Below are 17,802 nucleotides of genomic sequence, written 5' to 3' on the forward strand. Positions count from 1 at the left end.
TAGCCAACAGTACTGTGAAGTCAAAGATGACCTTACATATGGGGCAGAATAATATCGTTTTCCTGCTTCAAGTTGACGTCTGACAGCAATGGCAGAAGGGAGAGCTCTTTGCTCCCCAGCAGTTCAGGAATAGGGGTACAAATGCTTGCATCCTGCTCTGAGAGGAAACATCTCCCATGCTTCAACACACTCCAAAAAGCTTCTTCCCTCTCCCAGTTGGCCTCCTGGCTATGTGATATTCCTATGTCTCTAATAAGGAAACACATAAATATAGAGGCGTGTTTCAGCAGTCATGTTGCCACAAATGGAAATTTGTTGCCGTAGGAGTAAGAAGCAAGCACACATATACACATGTGCACTTTCTTCTTCCACACCCAACTAAAGTAGGAACTTCTTGACTTGATAAATCCCATGGCTTCCAAACCACTTGTAAACAACGGTTAAACCACAATTTCACAGTTCAGACATCACAGAAAACTGATGTAATAACCCAGAAGACTCGTCTTAAACCAGGGTCACAAGAGAAGAAGGAAGAGCCTCTGTGGGATTTAGCATAGTGTGATGAAAGCTTCTGCAAGGAACTGACTCTAGAGACTTCTAGAAGATGGCCTTTTTTTTTAGAATTAGCATCATTCTCTCTGATCTATTACTGCTTTAACAAACTATGTGTTAAATATCTGATTGGCTAATTAACACAATGCTTTTGGCCCGCCAAATGCAAAGTGAATTTCACATCCCTCTTATCAATCTGCTTTTAAGATGTCCCTCATCACCCTTGCAAAAAATTATCACTTACCTGCGACTGTGCACCGTACCAACTAAACAGGGAATGAGTATTTGCCAAAAGTGCTTTCTCCACTCATACCTCACCTGGACAACAGTACAGAGACTATAAAATCCACAATAGGAGAGGCACAGCAACTTCTCCTTTTCTCAAGATAAAGTCAGCCAACTCCTCTCAAAACTCAGTAATTGTCACCTTTCAAAAGGACCACTTGGTTTCTCACCAAGCTCCACAAGCCTTCAAGGTACCATATTCTTCCCTCAAACCTGAGCCATTGTTCAGAAATGTTCCTTTATGTCAGAACATGCAAGTTCTGTACAAGAGACGTTGCCAACTTCATAAAGATCCATGAAAGAGCACTCCGACAAAGTTCTGTCTCTTTAAAACGTTCTCCAACCTGAGCAAAATCCCACTGCTCTTTATTCCATCACACTTTGTTGCTTTCTGTTCACTGATGTCCCTTGTGAGCGACCTCTTTTCAAGGCGTTTGTCTCTGGCCACTCCTCATTTGGCAAGTATCTGACCCACAGACTGACACCTGGGTGCCAAGAGCTGTAGTACATGAATACACTAAAATGTAAGGCCAAAGCAGGAAAGAAAACTTCCAGCACTGCTCTGTCCACATCAATGAATTAATATTGTGAGGACATTACAATTCTGTTGATATAGTAGTTTTTCAAATTGAATTTCATTCAAATGCACTGCAGCATTTTTATACTTTAGATATTCTACAACACTCAAATAAGAGAATTGGAACTTCTAGTTAATATTAATAGCTCATTAAATTAGCCATCTAATTTTCACCCAAGAAAAGTAGATACTAGAAAATCCTGAGAGTCATCCACTTGGTTTACAAGTCAATCCTAATATGACGTATACGATTATCTTTGTTACACATCACCAGAAATTTGTTTTTTAAAATTGATGCAGCAAAAGATTCCATTTAAATGCCAATATATTATTTAAAACTCATCCTATAGGCTCAAAATGATGAATTATTTCTATAGACTCATTAATTTTTTTGCCCATTTTAAACAATTTTAAAATTCTGATATCTCGTTAAGGCTCGTCAGAGAAATTTTCCATTGCTGGGAAGGGATAATTTGTGCGCCAATAACAGCACAGTGATTGTGAAATCTTCTGCGCTGAAATGCTTGTCCAGAACCAAGTGATTAGCTACCAAGCCAAGCTTAAGGTGTTAGTTTGGGCTTTGAAACCTTGAACAGCTCAGGAACAGGTTATTTGAGAGGTTGTCTCCTCTCATATACATCGCCCTCTGGTCCACACCACAACCTGCAGAAGTTCCTCTGGTGGAGTGCTGAGAAGGGCCTTCTCTGTTGTGGCACCTCCCATGTGGAATGCTCTCGCCTTTGAGATCAGGTAGGCACCAACTGGGATGCTTCCAACAGCTATCAAAGATGCATCAGTTTGCACAGCCGTTTCCTGAGCCTTAGTTCTGGTTCCCTGACTCTCCAGTTACCGTGATGATGCTTTAATGCTGATTAAAACAAGTCCAATACCTTGCTACACAAATACAGTTGTCACAATACACAAAGCGCAACAGGCTGAATGATAATAACGGAAAATTTTACTGGTTATTTCCTATCGTAAAGGTCTAGTCCAGTATGTGCAACATATACAGTTTATATGTATGGTGTATAACCTATGGGGCTAAGTCCAATGTTAATACATTTCTTCTTTTCTTATCTTTTCTTACTGCTTCTTCTTGTAAGTTCTTGAAAGTTCCTGTATGAGTGAATCCTGAGGTAAAAACAGAAAAGTCCCCAAGGTAATGCTGATTAAAGCTATGCTGATGATAATTTATTATCGGAATATTTAATTGAACTCACCTAAACACGGTTATGTTGGTGTGCAGTAGTAACAAGAAGGGATTTGTTTATTTTTGTAGTTTGTTGCACAAACTACATGCATGCCCAATGGGACATCTGGCATACATTTATCCAGCAGGAAATTTCCGTGCCACATAGAAAACCACTTTTGAGACAGAGATTTTCAAAAGTTATTTGATATGGAAGAGGGATGTGGTTTAACGGGAAACGTCAAAAATTCGTTGTCTTGGCCATGCCTAAAGCAGCTCTTTGGCTTTTCTAGCAGAACCCTTGTGTTCTACTTCGTCCTTCCTTTACGGCCTAGGACCCACATACCTATGGGACCACCTCTCCTGGTATGCCCCGCGGAGGACCTTAAAGTCAACAAACGACAACACTTTGGAGGTCCCAAGTCTCAAGGTGGTTAGATTGGTCTCAACCAGGGCCAGGGCCTTTTCAGTACTGGCCCCGATTTGGTGGAGAGCTCTGTCACAAGAGACTAGGGCCCTGCAGGACTTGCCATCTTTCTGCAGGGCCTGCAAGACAGAGCTGCTCCCCCTGGCCTTTGGTTTGGACTCAGTCTGACCCTTATGTTTCCCTCCCCTTATGGTTTTGATCTATGGGCTACTTTTAAAATGAGGCTGCATTTTAAATTGTTTTTTAACCTGTATTTTAAATTGGTTCCCCCCCCCCCCACTATTATGTTTTTATTGTAATTTTGCTGGTGGTAGCTGCCCTGAGCCCGGCTCTGGCCGGGGAGGGCAGGGTATATAAAAAAATTATTATTATATTATTATTATTACATGAGCCCCTGCCATAAATGTATCCATCTTTATTCTCTACTTTATGAACAGTTTATCCTGCTATATTCCCACCCCAAATAACCTCATCTGCCTTAATGTGTAACTCCGGATTATGCACAAAAGCATCAAATAAGCAAACAAAACTATATTGCATCTAGGAGTAATCACTGAAACAGAAACCTGCTCAAAAGTAACACTTTTGATCATTCTCTTTATCATTGGCAGGGTGAAAGAGAAATGGAAAGGAAAAAATAAAATTAATGTACATCATACATGCAATTTCAGAAACCTTATACAAAGTTAAAGAAAAGATTTTAGCAGTTTTCTTCCTGGGAATTAAAATACTATTTGAGATTACTTTTTTGTTCAGCATATTAAGGAGGAATAAGTAGTAGTCCATCTACTTCATAAGAAAGAGTTCATACTGCTCCAAATCATATGTAAGATAGTAAACTGACAAGCACTTACAAAAAAATGATCTGGTACAATTACATGAAATATTTAGAAAAAAAATCACCTCAGCTAAAACGTTTGTTTGACACATGGAGCAATGCGATAAATATGCAAACTTAAAGTGAAATATTTTATATATACTAGTTTAAACACCTGGAAAGTGACAGACACTTATACAGTAAATAACTCTAGAATTGCAATTCTATGCCCTCTTACATAAATATAAGAACAACTGAGCACATTAGGATTTACTTTTGAGTAAACATGCATGATTGTCTGTCAGACTGATAGATATAAATCCCACAGTTAAATGCTACATGAACTTAGTAATAAAACGTCTCACATAACATTTTAGCCAGGATCTGCACAAGCTGTAATCTTTTGTTACTTTGAGGCGGGGCACAAACCATCAAGAAGTTTGTGCAGATGGTCCCTAAAAATTTCCAGGGGAAACCCTGCTGTTTACACCTGTCAGTCAGGTTTTCTCCAGGTTGACGTTTGCTCCAATGCAGTGCTAAAGAGCGAGTTTGTGGGGGGCAAGAAGACAAAACCGCTGGGACAACGTTTTCTCCTTCATGGAGAGCACGTGTTGCGGTGGGGGCCGCCAGGACACTCCAAAGTTGGGGGCGGGCTAATTGATCGTTGGCCACTGATGCAATTGGTTGTCATTTGTTTATTGACAGCCAGAAATGCTAAAACTCCTTGCACGAGGCTAGGGCTTCCTCTTTTCGCCCGTCCATCAGATTGCCCGTCCCCCCCCCCCTAGAATTAGGGTTGTACGCTTTGACCTTACTATGCCTGTCATGGGGTCATCTGCTTTGGGGCAGGGGCCCGGTAGGAATTTTGTCCATCTGGCTGATTGGCTGGGGCCATTTGGTTTTTGCCTATCGTCACAACTTGTAAGGTTCGCGGTTAGGCATTGGTTTATGGTTTGGTTGGTTGAGGGGCATGGATTGGCTGTGCCTGCCCCTCTAATGCTGCTGCTGCAAGGGATTCTGTTAAAGGAATTAGGGGCTAACTATTGCTTGTCCACTCTGTCAAGGGGGCTCGGGCCATAGCAATGAGCTCCTGGTTGCATTTGGGGTGAGGGCAGGTTCCCTGCTCCGCGTAACCCCCAAGTGTATTCCCCCATTCTGACTTTCGCATCGTGCGGAATGTCAGTCTGTCCCCCATGGTGGGGACAGATAGTTGCAACCAACGCCTAAGCAACCACTCACAAATTTGTAGTTTAATAAAGTTGTGGCCAAAATTATGCCAAAAATCTTAAACAAAAAATTCTGTGTGATGTGTGAGTTATTGGGGTGGACCTGGGGACCTCGACACGCAACTGTAACTTCTTACTCCAGTAACATGTAAGTTACTGACATTCAGAATACAACAAAAGGATGGAAAGGAAAAGGCGAGGGTAACAAGCGGTCGCTTTAAGCAAATACAGTTAACTCACGCTAAGGTTTTGTCCTTGTTGAGCCAAAGACTTTAAGGAAGAACTGGATTTTCGGGAGGGGCCACTCAAACCCTTGGCTGCTTTAAGATGCTGGAATTAACAGGCACTCAAAAAGAACAGAAGTGTGAGAAGTTACAGATAAAAGGGGAGCAAGCTTGAATGGGCACACAGAGAAGTTTAGACCAGAGAGAATATACTTAGAATCATAGAACTGTAGAGTCGGAAGGGACCCCGAGGGTCATCTAGTCCAGCCCCCTGCAAGGCAGGAATTCTTAAGAGAGGGCATGCAACAAACCTCGCATGCAATAAACCTAATAACACACCCACCCCAAGTTTTGCTTTTCCTTCCATTTTGCCAAATTAAATTTCCATTTAACTCAGAGGCTTGCAGGCATCATACCATAAAAACATTGCCATTAAACACCTATTTTGTGTTTCTCATTCTCTCCATTCTGAAACGAAAACTGGACCATCAGAATTAGCAATGCTAAATATAATATTATGTGGCATTACACAGAGCAGGACATAAAGCCTTTGGCAAAGATTGATATTTACAATGCAAGAATCATCCGTTTGGGCTACCAGCTGCCCTCGCAGCTCCACTTTTTACATGAAAAATCAATAATAATCTTATTGTTGTTAGAATTGGTCTGAAGAATTATTGCTTTTTCAACTTCTTTAGAGAGCCAAAAAAGTCCCCCACCCCTGGGACAGAGCTACTCTGGGCACCTCCAACAGCTTGGGCATGAAGTTTTTTTACCTGTCATTATGACAAAGAGTTTTGCAAATTATGCCTCTTTGAAAAGGTTTGCTATGCAGTAGTATGGCAACTACCACCCATAAAATCCAGCAGCAAATTCCTTTGGTTATGCAGAATTACATATTGTTCCTTAGGATCCTGGCCATTTTTTTAGCCATTCTTTCCAAGATCCTAAGGCATTTTGTCACATCTTTTTCCTGCCCTTTGGATAGTCTTTACATCTTTCTCCCCTAAAAAAAATAATTTTTTTTTTAGAATAAACATGCACAGAAATAACATGGCTACTCATGCCTTGCAATGTTATTTTGCAAAGCAATGATAGCAGACATAAATCTAAGCTTGGTTCAGAGCACCATTAAATATCAGTTCCTTTCTAAAAAATCTGTAATATACAAACATTGTTTGAGTAAATGAAAACGAGATTGACACGGAGCAAAACTGGCAGCGTTCAGCTTTCAACTTTCAACAAGATTTATTTTGTCAAGAGTCATTATTTTACCAGAGCTGTGTGACTATCCATATTTATTTTTAAATATCATCCATTTTGTGTTTTCAGTAGCAACACAGTCCCCTAATTGTAATCGAAGCCTAAAAATCACCTGCCATAACTTCTCTGTAAATAAGCAGCCTCCAAATTTAAAATGAATCAAAGAAGCTGGGAGAAGAGTGTGTTTTCCTTGCTTATTGACAAAGGACTGACATTTAATACAACTGGAACATCACCTGGCAGTGCTCAGGTATGAATTCTTTTTGAAGCAACCTTACCTCAGACTCATCTGTAGATTCTTCATTGCACCTGGGCTCCTGAAGACAATACAAAAAAAGGAAGGAAGAGGTTACAAATGCAGACATAATATGCAACGGACACGCAAAGGTTTGTTCAGAAGTACATAGGTATAGGATTTATGGCTGTACTGTATCCTCCATGGTCTTTTTTGCTTCTGGAAGTTAAAAGGCAAATAACTAGCAAAGATTTAGAAGATTCTGGTTATAGTCTAAACGAATCTGATTATATTCTAGATCAGCAACAATGTTGATTTCTGCATCCTTTGTACCAGGAGATGTTATGTGAAATCACACACTGATACCAGATAATCTGGCTCTTAATACAGCTAAGACCAAGGAATTGGTGATGGATTACAGGACAAAAAAGGCGGTCATTCAGCCCTTGTATATCAACGGGGAACGGGTGGAGAGGGTGGCGGAATTCAGGTTTTTGGGAGTGACTATCGATCAGGGCATGACTTGGAGCGCAAATACCACTGCTCTGGTGAAGAAGGCTCAGCAGAGAATTTATTTCCTCAGACTTTTAAAGAAGAACAATCTGAGTGAGAAACTGCTGGTGTCCTTCTACCGAGGCTCCATAGAGAGCATTCTCACATACTGTATTTGTGCTTGGTTCTCCAGTTGTACAGCTAGGGAGAAGAAGGTGCTCCAGAAGGTCATAACCACAGCCCAAAGGATTATTGGTCATCCTCTCCCATCTTTGGAAGAACTGTACGGTTCCCGTTGTCTTAGGAAAGCAAACAACATCCTGCAGGATGCATCTCACCCGGGATACAGTCTGTTTGCACTACTGCCTTCTGGCAGGAGATATAGAAACATCAAGTCAAGGACAAATAGACTGAAAAATAGTTTCTATCCAAGAGCTGTGGCCTTTTTGAATGCTGTAACTCGATAGTGTGACCTGGGAGTTTGATGGGTGTGGGTGTGGGTGTGGCTGGAATGTGGTTTGTTTGGTTGTTGTTGCTGTTTTGCTTTTGTTGTTTTTTTTAAGGGATGACATCCAATTTCGTTGCACTGTGCAATGTTGCACTTGTGTAATGACAATAAAGAATCTATCTATCTATCTATCTATCTATCTATCTAATTGTCATGTTGTTGTGAGATACCTAAAGCAGACAACACACACAACGAGCACTATACTTTTTCAGTTGTTTCTAGGAACGAAGAAGGCTCCCTACCACCACCAGCACAGAACAAACAGTTGCTTCTGCCGCTGTGGAGATTAATAACAAATGGAACATTTGCTTGAGTCTAGCCCTGCATCTCGTACACCAGGTGATATTAAGATTTAAATCTGGAGTCCCACAGATATAGCGCATCCTTTAAAAACAAATGTTTCATCAGAACTTTACACGCAGGCTTGTTCTTGTTTATCTAATATATACTTTGTGGTTTCTTTGTCTTGGTCACACAAAAATACACTCATAGCATGTGTCTCCTACAGCCAGACAGGGCTCCTCATGGTTCACTGTTGGGGTGTCTCTTCACTGTATGTGTCCCATCTCACAATCCCTTAAGTGGCAAGTGATTGATCAGCAAAGATGATACAGGCTTTCCATTTCTTTTATGAGGACCTGAATTATGCTGTTTTGGACTATTAGTCCGTTAGCCTAATACAGTGGTACCTCGGGTTACAGATGCTTCAGGTTACAGACGCTTCAGGTTACAGACTCCTCTCACCCAGAAATAGTACCTCGGGTTAAGAACTTTGCTTCAGGATGAGAACAGAAATCGCGCGGCGGCAGTAGGAGGCCCCATTAGCTAAAGTGGTACCTCAGGTTAAGAACAGTTTCAGGTAAAGAACGGACCTCTGGAACGAATTAAGTTCTTAACCCGAGGTACCACTGTACTGCCCACTCTAACTAGCAAACAGCAGTTTGGATATTGCCCTGCAGATAACAACTTCTGTGCATTCCAATACAGAGGTACCTCGGGTTACAGACGCTTCAGGTTACAGACTCCACTAACCCAGAAATAGTTCCTCGGGTTAAGAACTTTGCTTCAGGATGAGAAGAGAAATTGCACAGCGGCAGCGGGAGGCTCCATTAGCTAAAGTGGTTCCTCAGGTTAAGAACAGTTTCAGGTTAAGAACGGACCTCCGGAACGAATGAAGTTCTTAACCTGAGGTACCACTGTATCTCGCTTCACTGAATTTGTATTGGACAAACCAAGTGGTTCTTCTCCGAACCATGATGGTTACGCATTGGAGGCTGCAATGCTCCTGACTACCAATTCCTGGAAACCACAGAGTTGTTCTTGTGTTCAGGACCTGCTTAAAGGTTTCACATCTGCTTGGCCATTGTGAGAACAAGATGCTGGACTCGGTGGGCCATTGGCCTGATCCTGCAGGTTCGTCTTATGTTCTTCAGTGGTGAAGTCAATGTATTATTTTTATCCCACAGGGGACTCAAGGCAGCTTCATATTAAGAAATAAACAAGCCAAACGTCTGTAACAAGGGACCAAACAGTGAAGCATTCTCTCTTACAAGTGCATTTTGGGCTCTTCCTTGAGAAATTGTTAACATATTTATTACGGCCAATCTTTTGCGTAACAATTTCATGGATGTCAGAGATGTTCAGCAACACACACACACACAAACAAACAAACAAACAAACAAACATATATATGCCATTATTGTTGGGTATATTGTTAATCCCACACACTTCTATTTCTGAAGACCTCTCTTCACTTTTGTGGCTCACATGAGATAGCTGTTTCTCTTTACATGAGAATTTTAATTACACTGGATTCCCTTTAAAGGATTGCTCAATTTAAATTCACCCAAGAACTCTCGGTGGCACGTATGTTAAAAACCAACATTATTGTTGTTGTTGTTACATTTCTCAAGCCGTCAAAGAACGTATGACTTAAAAATCTCTTCTTCACAAGACAATGAATCTTACTGCCACATACACACAAACACACACACAAGAAATTGAGTCTATTCTTGCTAATCTCTCACCTGTCCAGTGGTAAATTCTGCTGATGCCATGCCTCCACAGAGGTCAGCAAAATGAAGATTTACTTAACACATTTACAGTTATCAATAGCAATAAAAGGTTACAACTAATATGCTGACAGTGAACGTAAGCATTTTAACAACTGCATGATGGAAACAAAGACTATACAAGAAAGAAGGCAGTTCAAATCTTATGAGGCAACATTTTGACAATAAGATGAATAACTGTAAGAGGGTGGGTGCTGGAGAGGAGGTGGGAGAGACCCAAAATGGTAAAATCCCTGTCTGCGTTTACACCACAGGGTGAATTTTGGGCAGTAACATCACGAAATAGATTCTTGTTGAGACAACTTTTTGAAATCAAGACTGCTCTACCCCTATGAGCTCTATAAAATTCAGACCGGCCAGATACATGGTGGTGATAGAATAACACTTCCAATATTGCAAAATTATTCTGAAACTCTTTTAAGTCCTAGCATCTGGTCTGCATAGGGCTGAAAAGCACTTCTAGTTCCTAAGCACCTAAGGCAAGCCCTGCCTTAGGTGACCCAAAGCCCTCACTGTCCAATGTTCTGCTCCCATAGCGGACTTTGACATGCCTATAGGAATCCCAAGACAACTGGGCATAAAAGAGTACTCAGCTCATGACTGGTTCAGCTGCACATCAGAATGGAGACTCAGATGAGCAGTAAATATTATTCTTTGTCCAAGGAAACAGAATACAAACAGAGAAACCTAAGGCGAGACTGGCCCCAGTAAAGCAGTTGCCAGAACTGACTGCCTCCTAAGTCTCCTCTCCAGATGGCTGTTTTCCTAACAGTCTTAAACCTTGTCAGGGTGGGGCTCCCTGCTCTGCTACATGCAAAGCCCTCTTGTGCCCTTGAAGACAAGGGAACATGAGAGCTGAATACAGTAGGACTGGCAGACTCCCCTGAATCTGCTGCAGCCTCCATCCCCACCTCCTCCTTCTCAGCTGCCTGTCCTACATCTACAGTGCTTTCTGCCTCTTCTTCCTCTCTCTCACTCAAGCCTGCTGCTTGTTCAGCATCCAACCATTCTGCCCACGCCCCTCTGACCTGTCTTCTGCGTCCTGCCACCACTCCCCTGGCTTTCTCTTCTGAGCTTCCCTAGGTGGTTCTCCAGCTGGAGCCTCCCACCCACCACTCCTCGTCATCCAGCCAGCCCAACACCCAGCAACTGGAATTTAGTCATACTACCTCTGATACTGGCAGTAATGCAGCCATCTTGACTAGCCCCAGGAATTTATCTTATTCTCTATCCATCACAATCTCAAGATCCCTTTCCTAGTTAATAGTTAATAACCTAGTTAATAACCACCAGTTCAGACTCCATCAGAATATATGTGAAGTTGTTTCTTTCAGTGTGTGTGTGTGGCTCCCTTCTCTCTTGTTGGCATTTTGATTTATTTGGTGGGGTGATTGTTATTTGTCTCTTGTATTCTGGACTTGACTGACATACTGTTTTTGCGAGTAAGATCATTCCAGGAGTGGCCTGAAAATGAAAAGCGCCCTGCTGATATGAGAAGTCAAAAGTGGTAAATGGTAGCATCACAAATCTCACCAGAAAACATACATATAGAGACTGGTACTGACTGAGGCAAGGGGGAGCTAGTTATCTCGAATGTTGACACTGGAACTAGGCTCAGAGGCAGTGCTGGCTCCTTGAACACCATGGTTTACAGATCTTCACAACACATTTCCTAGCCATGGGTACCTATGCAAAACAAAGTCCCTTGCAACCATGATGGTTTGTATCTATTCAAAAGTGATCATAATGTCATGGTTAAGCCCCAGGAAAGAAACAAAGGAGAGATGAGAAATCACTCTGGAAAGGGAGTGGTCATGTATTCATGAGGCTGGCTCCTGATCTGCAAACTATGCTTTGCAGAAAGCCAGCTCTAGGGACTGATATTTACAACTGTAAAATACTACTTTCATCCCTGAGAACTAGCAATAATATAGTTTCCTGAAACATTTGTGTGTGTACGCATATAAATCTAGTAACAGTCACATTATTAACAAATGAACAAAACAGAAGAAATAATCCAGAGGGGTTTTTCCCCCCAAATGGCCCAGCGTCTTGCTTTGTCTGTCTTCCAGTATAATATTCCTCTCCCAGTCAAAGATAAACTTCTTTTCCTCCCACTGCTCTGCCTTTGATCCTCTTGTGAACCATGGCAGACAGCAAGCAGCAGTCAACTGTGACACCTGTCACTCTGTCTCAATATTACATCCAGCTCCCAGATTCCAAAAATCCTACCTTAAACCTTTCCTACTGGGATTTTGAAAAACTCGCCTAAAAGCGTAGAGTCCGTCAGCGTTAGCATATATTGATTCTCTATCCTGACTACCAAAAAAAGAATCTAGATGGACCTGAATTCTCTAGAGACAGAACAATTCTCCAGAGAAGAACTCCTGTAGATATAAACCTTCTCACAGCATTGTTGTTCTTGCAAGCAATTAAGTATGCAGGACAGCATTTTAAAAAGCAAGCAATATGGTTACACACATCAGGTTTCATAGGTAAAGGTAAAGGTACCCCTGCCCGTACGGGCCAGTCTTGACAGACTCTGGGGTTGTGCGCCCATCTCACTTAAGAGGCCAGGGGCCAGCGCTGTCCGGAGACACTTCCGGGTCACGTGGCCAGCGTGACATCGCTGCTCTGGCGAGCCAAAGCCGCACACGGAAACGCCGTTTACCTTCCCGCTGGTAAGCGGTCCCTATTTATCTACTTGCACCCGGAGGTGCTTTCGAACTGCTAGGTTGGCAGGCGCTGGGACCGAGCAGCGGGAGCGCACCCCGCCGCAGGGATTCGAACCGCCGACCTTTCGATCGGCAAGCCCTAGGCGCTGAGGCTTTAACCCACAGCGCCACCTGCACCACCAGGTTTCATATAGTTATATAAATTAAGCATCTGCTTTTTCAGCAAAATAAAAAATGAAACCACCAAGATTTAGGTGCTCTCTCTTAAAGCCAAGCACTCAGGCTAATATTCTAATTGCCATTATTAAAGCCAAGCACTGCAGGCTAATATTCTAATTGCTATTATTAAGGATAGAACAGCACAGAAGCAATTTTTTGTTTTCTTATAAAATCATTTACAGCCTGCTTTTCACCCTAAGAAAGAACTTCCATACGTAGTAGCTTACAGTGAAACATGAATACATGTTTTAAGGTATGGCAATAGTCCTTGCTCTACTCCTCCCCAGCAATAGTTGCTGACAGACATGCACCCTCTAATCCTGGAAATAATATATGGCCTAGTGACTAGCAGATATTGACAGCCTGATTGTCCATGAATTTGTCTAATCCCCTTCCAGAGCCATCTAAGTAAGTAGCCATCAAAAAGTCTTATGACAGCAAATTCCATTGTTTAGCTATCTGATATGTAAAAGTAGTGAGTCCTCAAAAGTTCCTAGCTTTCAAATACATTTACTAGCCTGCTGTGGGCTGGCAGAAGAGGAATGGCAAGCCCCAGTCCATTTCTGTGCTGGCTGCAGGGGACGGATGGAGCACTCGCCTGCCAGACCACTCACTCACCTGCCTGCATCCTTCTTGGCTGTGGCTACCAGGCTTAAATATAACTCTGGATTAATTGACAAGATTGTCTCCAGGTCAACTAATGAGTTTCAAGGGTAAAGTGGGATTTTAACCAAGGAATTTAGGACTAGTATAACTAGGAAGTGTAGCTGCTCATTTGAAATTGACTTGCCCTCCCATTTTACCTTGTCAAGGCAATTTCTTTAAAATGCCTTTCTGAAATCAGATCAAAGGTTTCTAAATCTTAGTGATGCTATAGAGAACCTCTACTAAACAAGTTAACCGTTTCCTATAACTGCAGTGTGGATCGGTTGCAAATCACATTGTGAACGATATATACTGTTTAAAGATGGCTTCAGAAACCAATGTGCACATTATAGCTTTTAAAGACTAACAGTGGAAATCAATTTACTCAAAAGTAAATCATACTGTAAGGGACGTGGGTGGCGCTGTGGTCCAAACCACTGAGCCTAGGGCTTGCCGGTCAGAAGGTCAGCGGTTCGAATCCTCACGACGGGGTGAACTCCCGTTGCTCAGTCCCTGCTCCTGCCCACCTAGCAGTTCGAAAGCATGTCAAAGTGCAAGTAGATAAATAGGTACCGCTCCGGCGGGAAGGTAAATGGCATTTCCGTGTGCTGCTCTGGTTTCGCCAGAAGTGGCTTAGTCATGCTGGCCACATCGCCTGGAAAAACTGTCTGCAGACAAATGTCAGCTCCCTTGGCCTGTAAAGCGAGATGAGCGCCGCAAAACCAGAGTTGTTCGCGACTGGACTTAACTGTCAGGGGTCCTTTACCTTTACCTTTTTAAGTCATACTGTGCTTTGTGGGGTTTACTCATAGCGAAGTGTTCATATGACTGTAGTCCAAGTCCAAATCATATATTATTAATATTAAATTAAAACAGTAAATAAAATGCTACATTTGCTGTTATGTATACTTTAATATTTGGAAAATAAAGATTCCAAAGTTTTTTAAAACATCACAGTTGCCATGGAAATGAATATACTAATATAAACTTTGTTAACTGTTAGACATCCTATTTGCAATCAGGAAATATATAAATTTTGTTAATAAAGTAAATGTGTACAGACAAACCAAACAAAGTGACATTTTTGTATGTTGCCATCTGTTTCCCTGATACTAAGCACATTTGTTGCACAATCTTATTCCCTGTGCCTTTTTTCAGGGGGGACACATATCCCCTAAACATTTTGTGAATCTAAGTTTGGTCTCATTGAGGTGCAACATTTCAATGAGTAGGGAAATGAGAGCACCCCGAAACATTTTCTTTAGGAAAAAAACCCCTGCTTATTCCAAATTATTTGGAAGTCATTCCCACTGATTTCGGGTTGCGAACGTGATCTGTGCGGGAGGCACGTTCACAACCCGCAGCAGCGCGTCTGCGCACACGCGGGTTGCAGTTCGGTCTTCTGCGCATGCACAAAGCGTGATTTCGCGCTTCTGCGCATGCGCGACAGCCAAAACCCGGAAGTAACCCGTTCTGGTATTTCCAGGTTTCGGTGGGTGTATAACCCAAAAAAACGCAACCTGAAGCGGCTGTGAGCTGAGGTATGACTGTACAGTGGTAAAGGTAAAGGTAAAGGTACCCCTGCCCGTACGGGCCAGTCTTGACAGACTCTGGGGTTGTGCGCCCATCTCACTTAAGAGGCCAGGGGCCAGCGCTGTCCGGAGACACTTCCGGGTCACGTGGCCAGCGTGACATCGCTGCTCTGGCGAGCCAGAGCCGCACACGGAAACGCCGTTTACCTTCCCGCTGGTAAGCGGTCCCTATTTATCTACTTGCACCCGGGGGTGCTTTCGAACTGCTAGGTTGGCAGGCGCTGGGACCGAGCAGCGGGAGCGCACCCCGCCGCAGGGATTCGAACCGCCGACCTTTCGATCGGCAAGCCCTAGGCGCTGAGGCTTTAACCCACAGCGCCACCTGCGTCCCTTCTGTACAGTGGTACTTCTGGTTAATTTGTTCTGGAGGTCCGTTCTTAACCGGAAACTGTTCTTAACCTGAAGCACCACTTTAGCTAATGGGACCTCTCACTGCCACCACGCTGCCGGAGCCCACTTTCTGCTCTTATCCTGAAGCAAAGTTCTTAACCTGAGGTACTACTTCTGGGTTAGTGGAATGTGTAACCTGAAGCGTATGTAACCCGAGGTACCTCTGTACTGACAAGAGCAACAGGACCCCTAAGCAATTCCCCCTCCAGCCCAAGCTGCTGCTCCCAGCACCCCAACATCATGGGGGGTCACTTTCCTGAATCCCCCTTTCCTGCTGCCTCCAGCCCCCCTCCCTCTAACTCTGCCTGATTCAGGCTGCCTTGGGGTGCCCCCAGTCTGCTCCCCCTTGCTCCAGTTATTTGACCCTTGAAGATGAAGAGCTGCGTGCAAATGGGCTCCATCCCTCCAGGCCCCCAGCTGGGGGGAGCGGAGGGGGAGCCCCCCCCCCAATCCCCTCTCGGCCCCCGAGGCCCTCAGCTTCCCTCCTCTCGGCCCCCGCAGGGCAAAGCTCTCTACCTGCGGCTCTGCTTCCGCCATGGCGCCGGCGACGGTCACGTGAGAGCGCCCGGGAGCGAAAGGCACGCTGGGAAATGTAGTCTCTGCCGTCTGCGCCGGCCGCCTTGCGGAAGAGCATCTTCCCCAGCAGCTATAAAATTTACAGAACAAGAAAATCACTCACATTAACAGAAAAGAAAACAATACATAAAGAAAATGTGAAATTAAAAAGAGCAAAAAGTAAAAATAAAAAGATTTGAAAGGGGGGGGAAGCACACAAATTATTAATCAAATATACAAAATTATTTTAAGGCTTACAAACCATAATTTAAATACTCTATACCGAAATTCCTAGAGTGATGTTACCTTCATCTTCTATCTTTCTCTCTTCTTTACCGTCACATTCTTACTATTCTTCTAAACTGGTTTAAGTCCCTTCTGTGTTATTTGACTTCCCTCTATCTCTTTGCAGTTTCCATATTTCTTTGACATTCAACTTATCTGTATACCATTGTTGAAAAACTAAATTCCCTTCTAGAAGTTAGTCTAGGCACAGCCAAGGGTTGTTGTTGGAACCATATTTTGTTAGATAATTATTAAAGCAATCCACTCTTTTTGAACCTTATCACCTGAGTGGTTTCTTATTAATTCCGTCATTTTAGCAAGTACAAGGTACTCGCACAGCTTCACTTGCCATTCATCTTTTGTTGGTATTAATTCATTTTCCCATTATTTTGCTATTAATATTTTGGCTGCTGTTATCACGTAAAGAGACACTCCTTTTTTGCCGGAGCAGGACTCGAACCCACGGCCCTGAGTTTTAAGTCCCGTGCTCTGTGCGCTGAGCTATCCCAGGCTGCCCAAGAGGCGTCACTGCTGGATTCAATAGGGTTAAAGACTGCACTTTATGGATATATTTTGATTTATTTTCAAGGATGATCTCTAGGGGCAGAGATAAAAAGGTCTCCAGCAGTACAGGTATTTGTCATTTTTGAGTCAGCAGCAGTTAACTGCAAAGGTGGGTTGACTGCAACAATACAAACAATAGAACAAATAAACTCTTTGCGATCATGCACGCATGACCCCACCCCTCCAAATAAAATTATCCTTTGGTTAGCAATCCACACAAAAGTGCATCCTCCCTTATAGCCCTTCAGAAAAACATTCTTTAGAAGTTATTTAAGTGACCACTTAAATGCAAAAGCCTTTGACTGTGTCGACCACAGCAAACTATGGCAAGTTCTTAAAGAAATGGGAGTGCCTGATCACCTCATCTGTCTCCTGAGAAATCTCTATGTGGGACAAGAAGCTACAGTTAGAACTGGATATGGAACAACTGATTGGTTCAAAATTGGGAAAGGAGTACGGCAAGGCTGTACATTGTCTCCCTGCTTATTTAACTTATATGCAGAATTCATCATGCGAAAGGCTGGGCTGGATGAATCCCTAGCCGGAATTAAGATTGCCGGAGGCAATACTGTATCAACAACCTCAGATATGCAGATGACACAACACTGATGGCAGAAAGTGAACAGGAATTAAAGAACCTTTTAATGAGGGTGAAAGAGGAGAGCGCAAAATATGGTTTGAAGCTCAACATAAAAAAAAAAAACAAAGATCATGGCCACTGGTTCCATCACCTCCTGTCAAATAGAAGGGGGGGAAATGGAGGCAGTGAGAGATTTTACTTTCTTGGGCTCCATGATCACTGCAGATGGTGACAGCAGTCACGAAATTAAAAGACGCCTGCTCCTTGGGAGAAAGGCGATGGCAAACCTAGACAGCATCTTAAAAAGCAGAGACATCACCTTGCCAACAAAGGTCCGTATAGTTAAAGCCATGGTTTTCCCAGTAGTGATGTATGGAAGTGAGAGCTGGACCATAAAGAAGGCTGATCGCCGAAGAATTGATGCTTTTGA

The 17,802-nt window shown here is 43.0% G+C and overlaps 1 protein-coding gene across 2 annotated transcripts in view; it reads right to left on the minus strand.

Annotated features, from left to right (window-relative positions):
- VPS41 (VPS41 subunit of HOPS complex) overlaps positions 1-15,964 on the minus strand; it is a 121,513-nt gene extending 105,549 nt beyond the window's left edge. For both annotated transcript variants that reach the window (XM_079947532.1, XM_079947533.1), the window contains exons 1-2: positions 15,905-15,964; positions 6,839-6,877 (exon numbers count right to left, since the gene is read on the minus strand). In XM_079947532.1, the coding sequence (XP_079803658.1) occupies positions 6,839-6,877; positions 15,905-15,925 (60 nt within the window). In that variant the 5' untranslated portion in view covers positions 15,926-15,964. The remainder of the gene's footprint in view (positions 1-6,838; positions 6,878-15,904) is intronic.
- Positions 15,965-17,802: the final 1,838 nt, after the last annotated feature.

The sequence above is a fragment of the Podarcis cretensis genome (genome assembly GCF_951804945.1).
Source record: "Podarcis cretensis genome assembly, chromosome: 12".
In the NCBI taxonomy this organism is placed as follows: domain Eukaryota; kingdom Metazoa; phylum Chordata; class Lepidosauria; order Squamata; family Lacertidae; genus Podarcis; species Podarcis cretensis.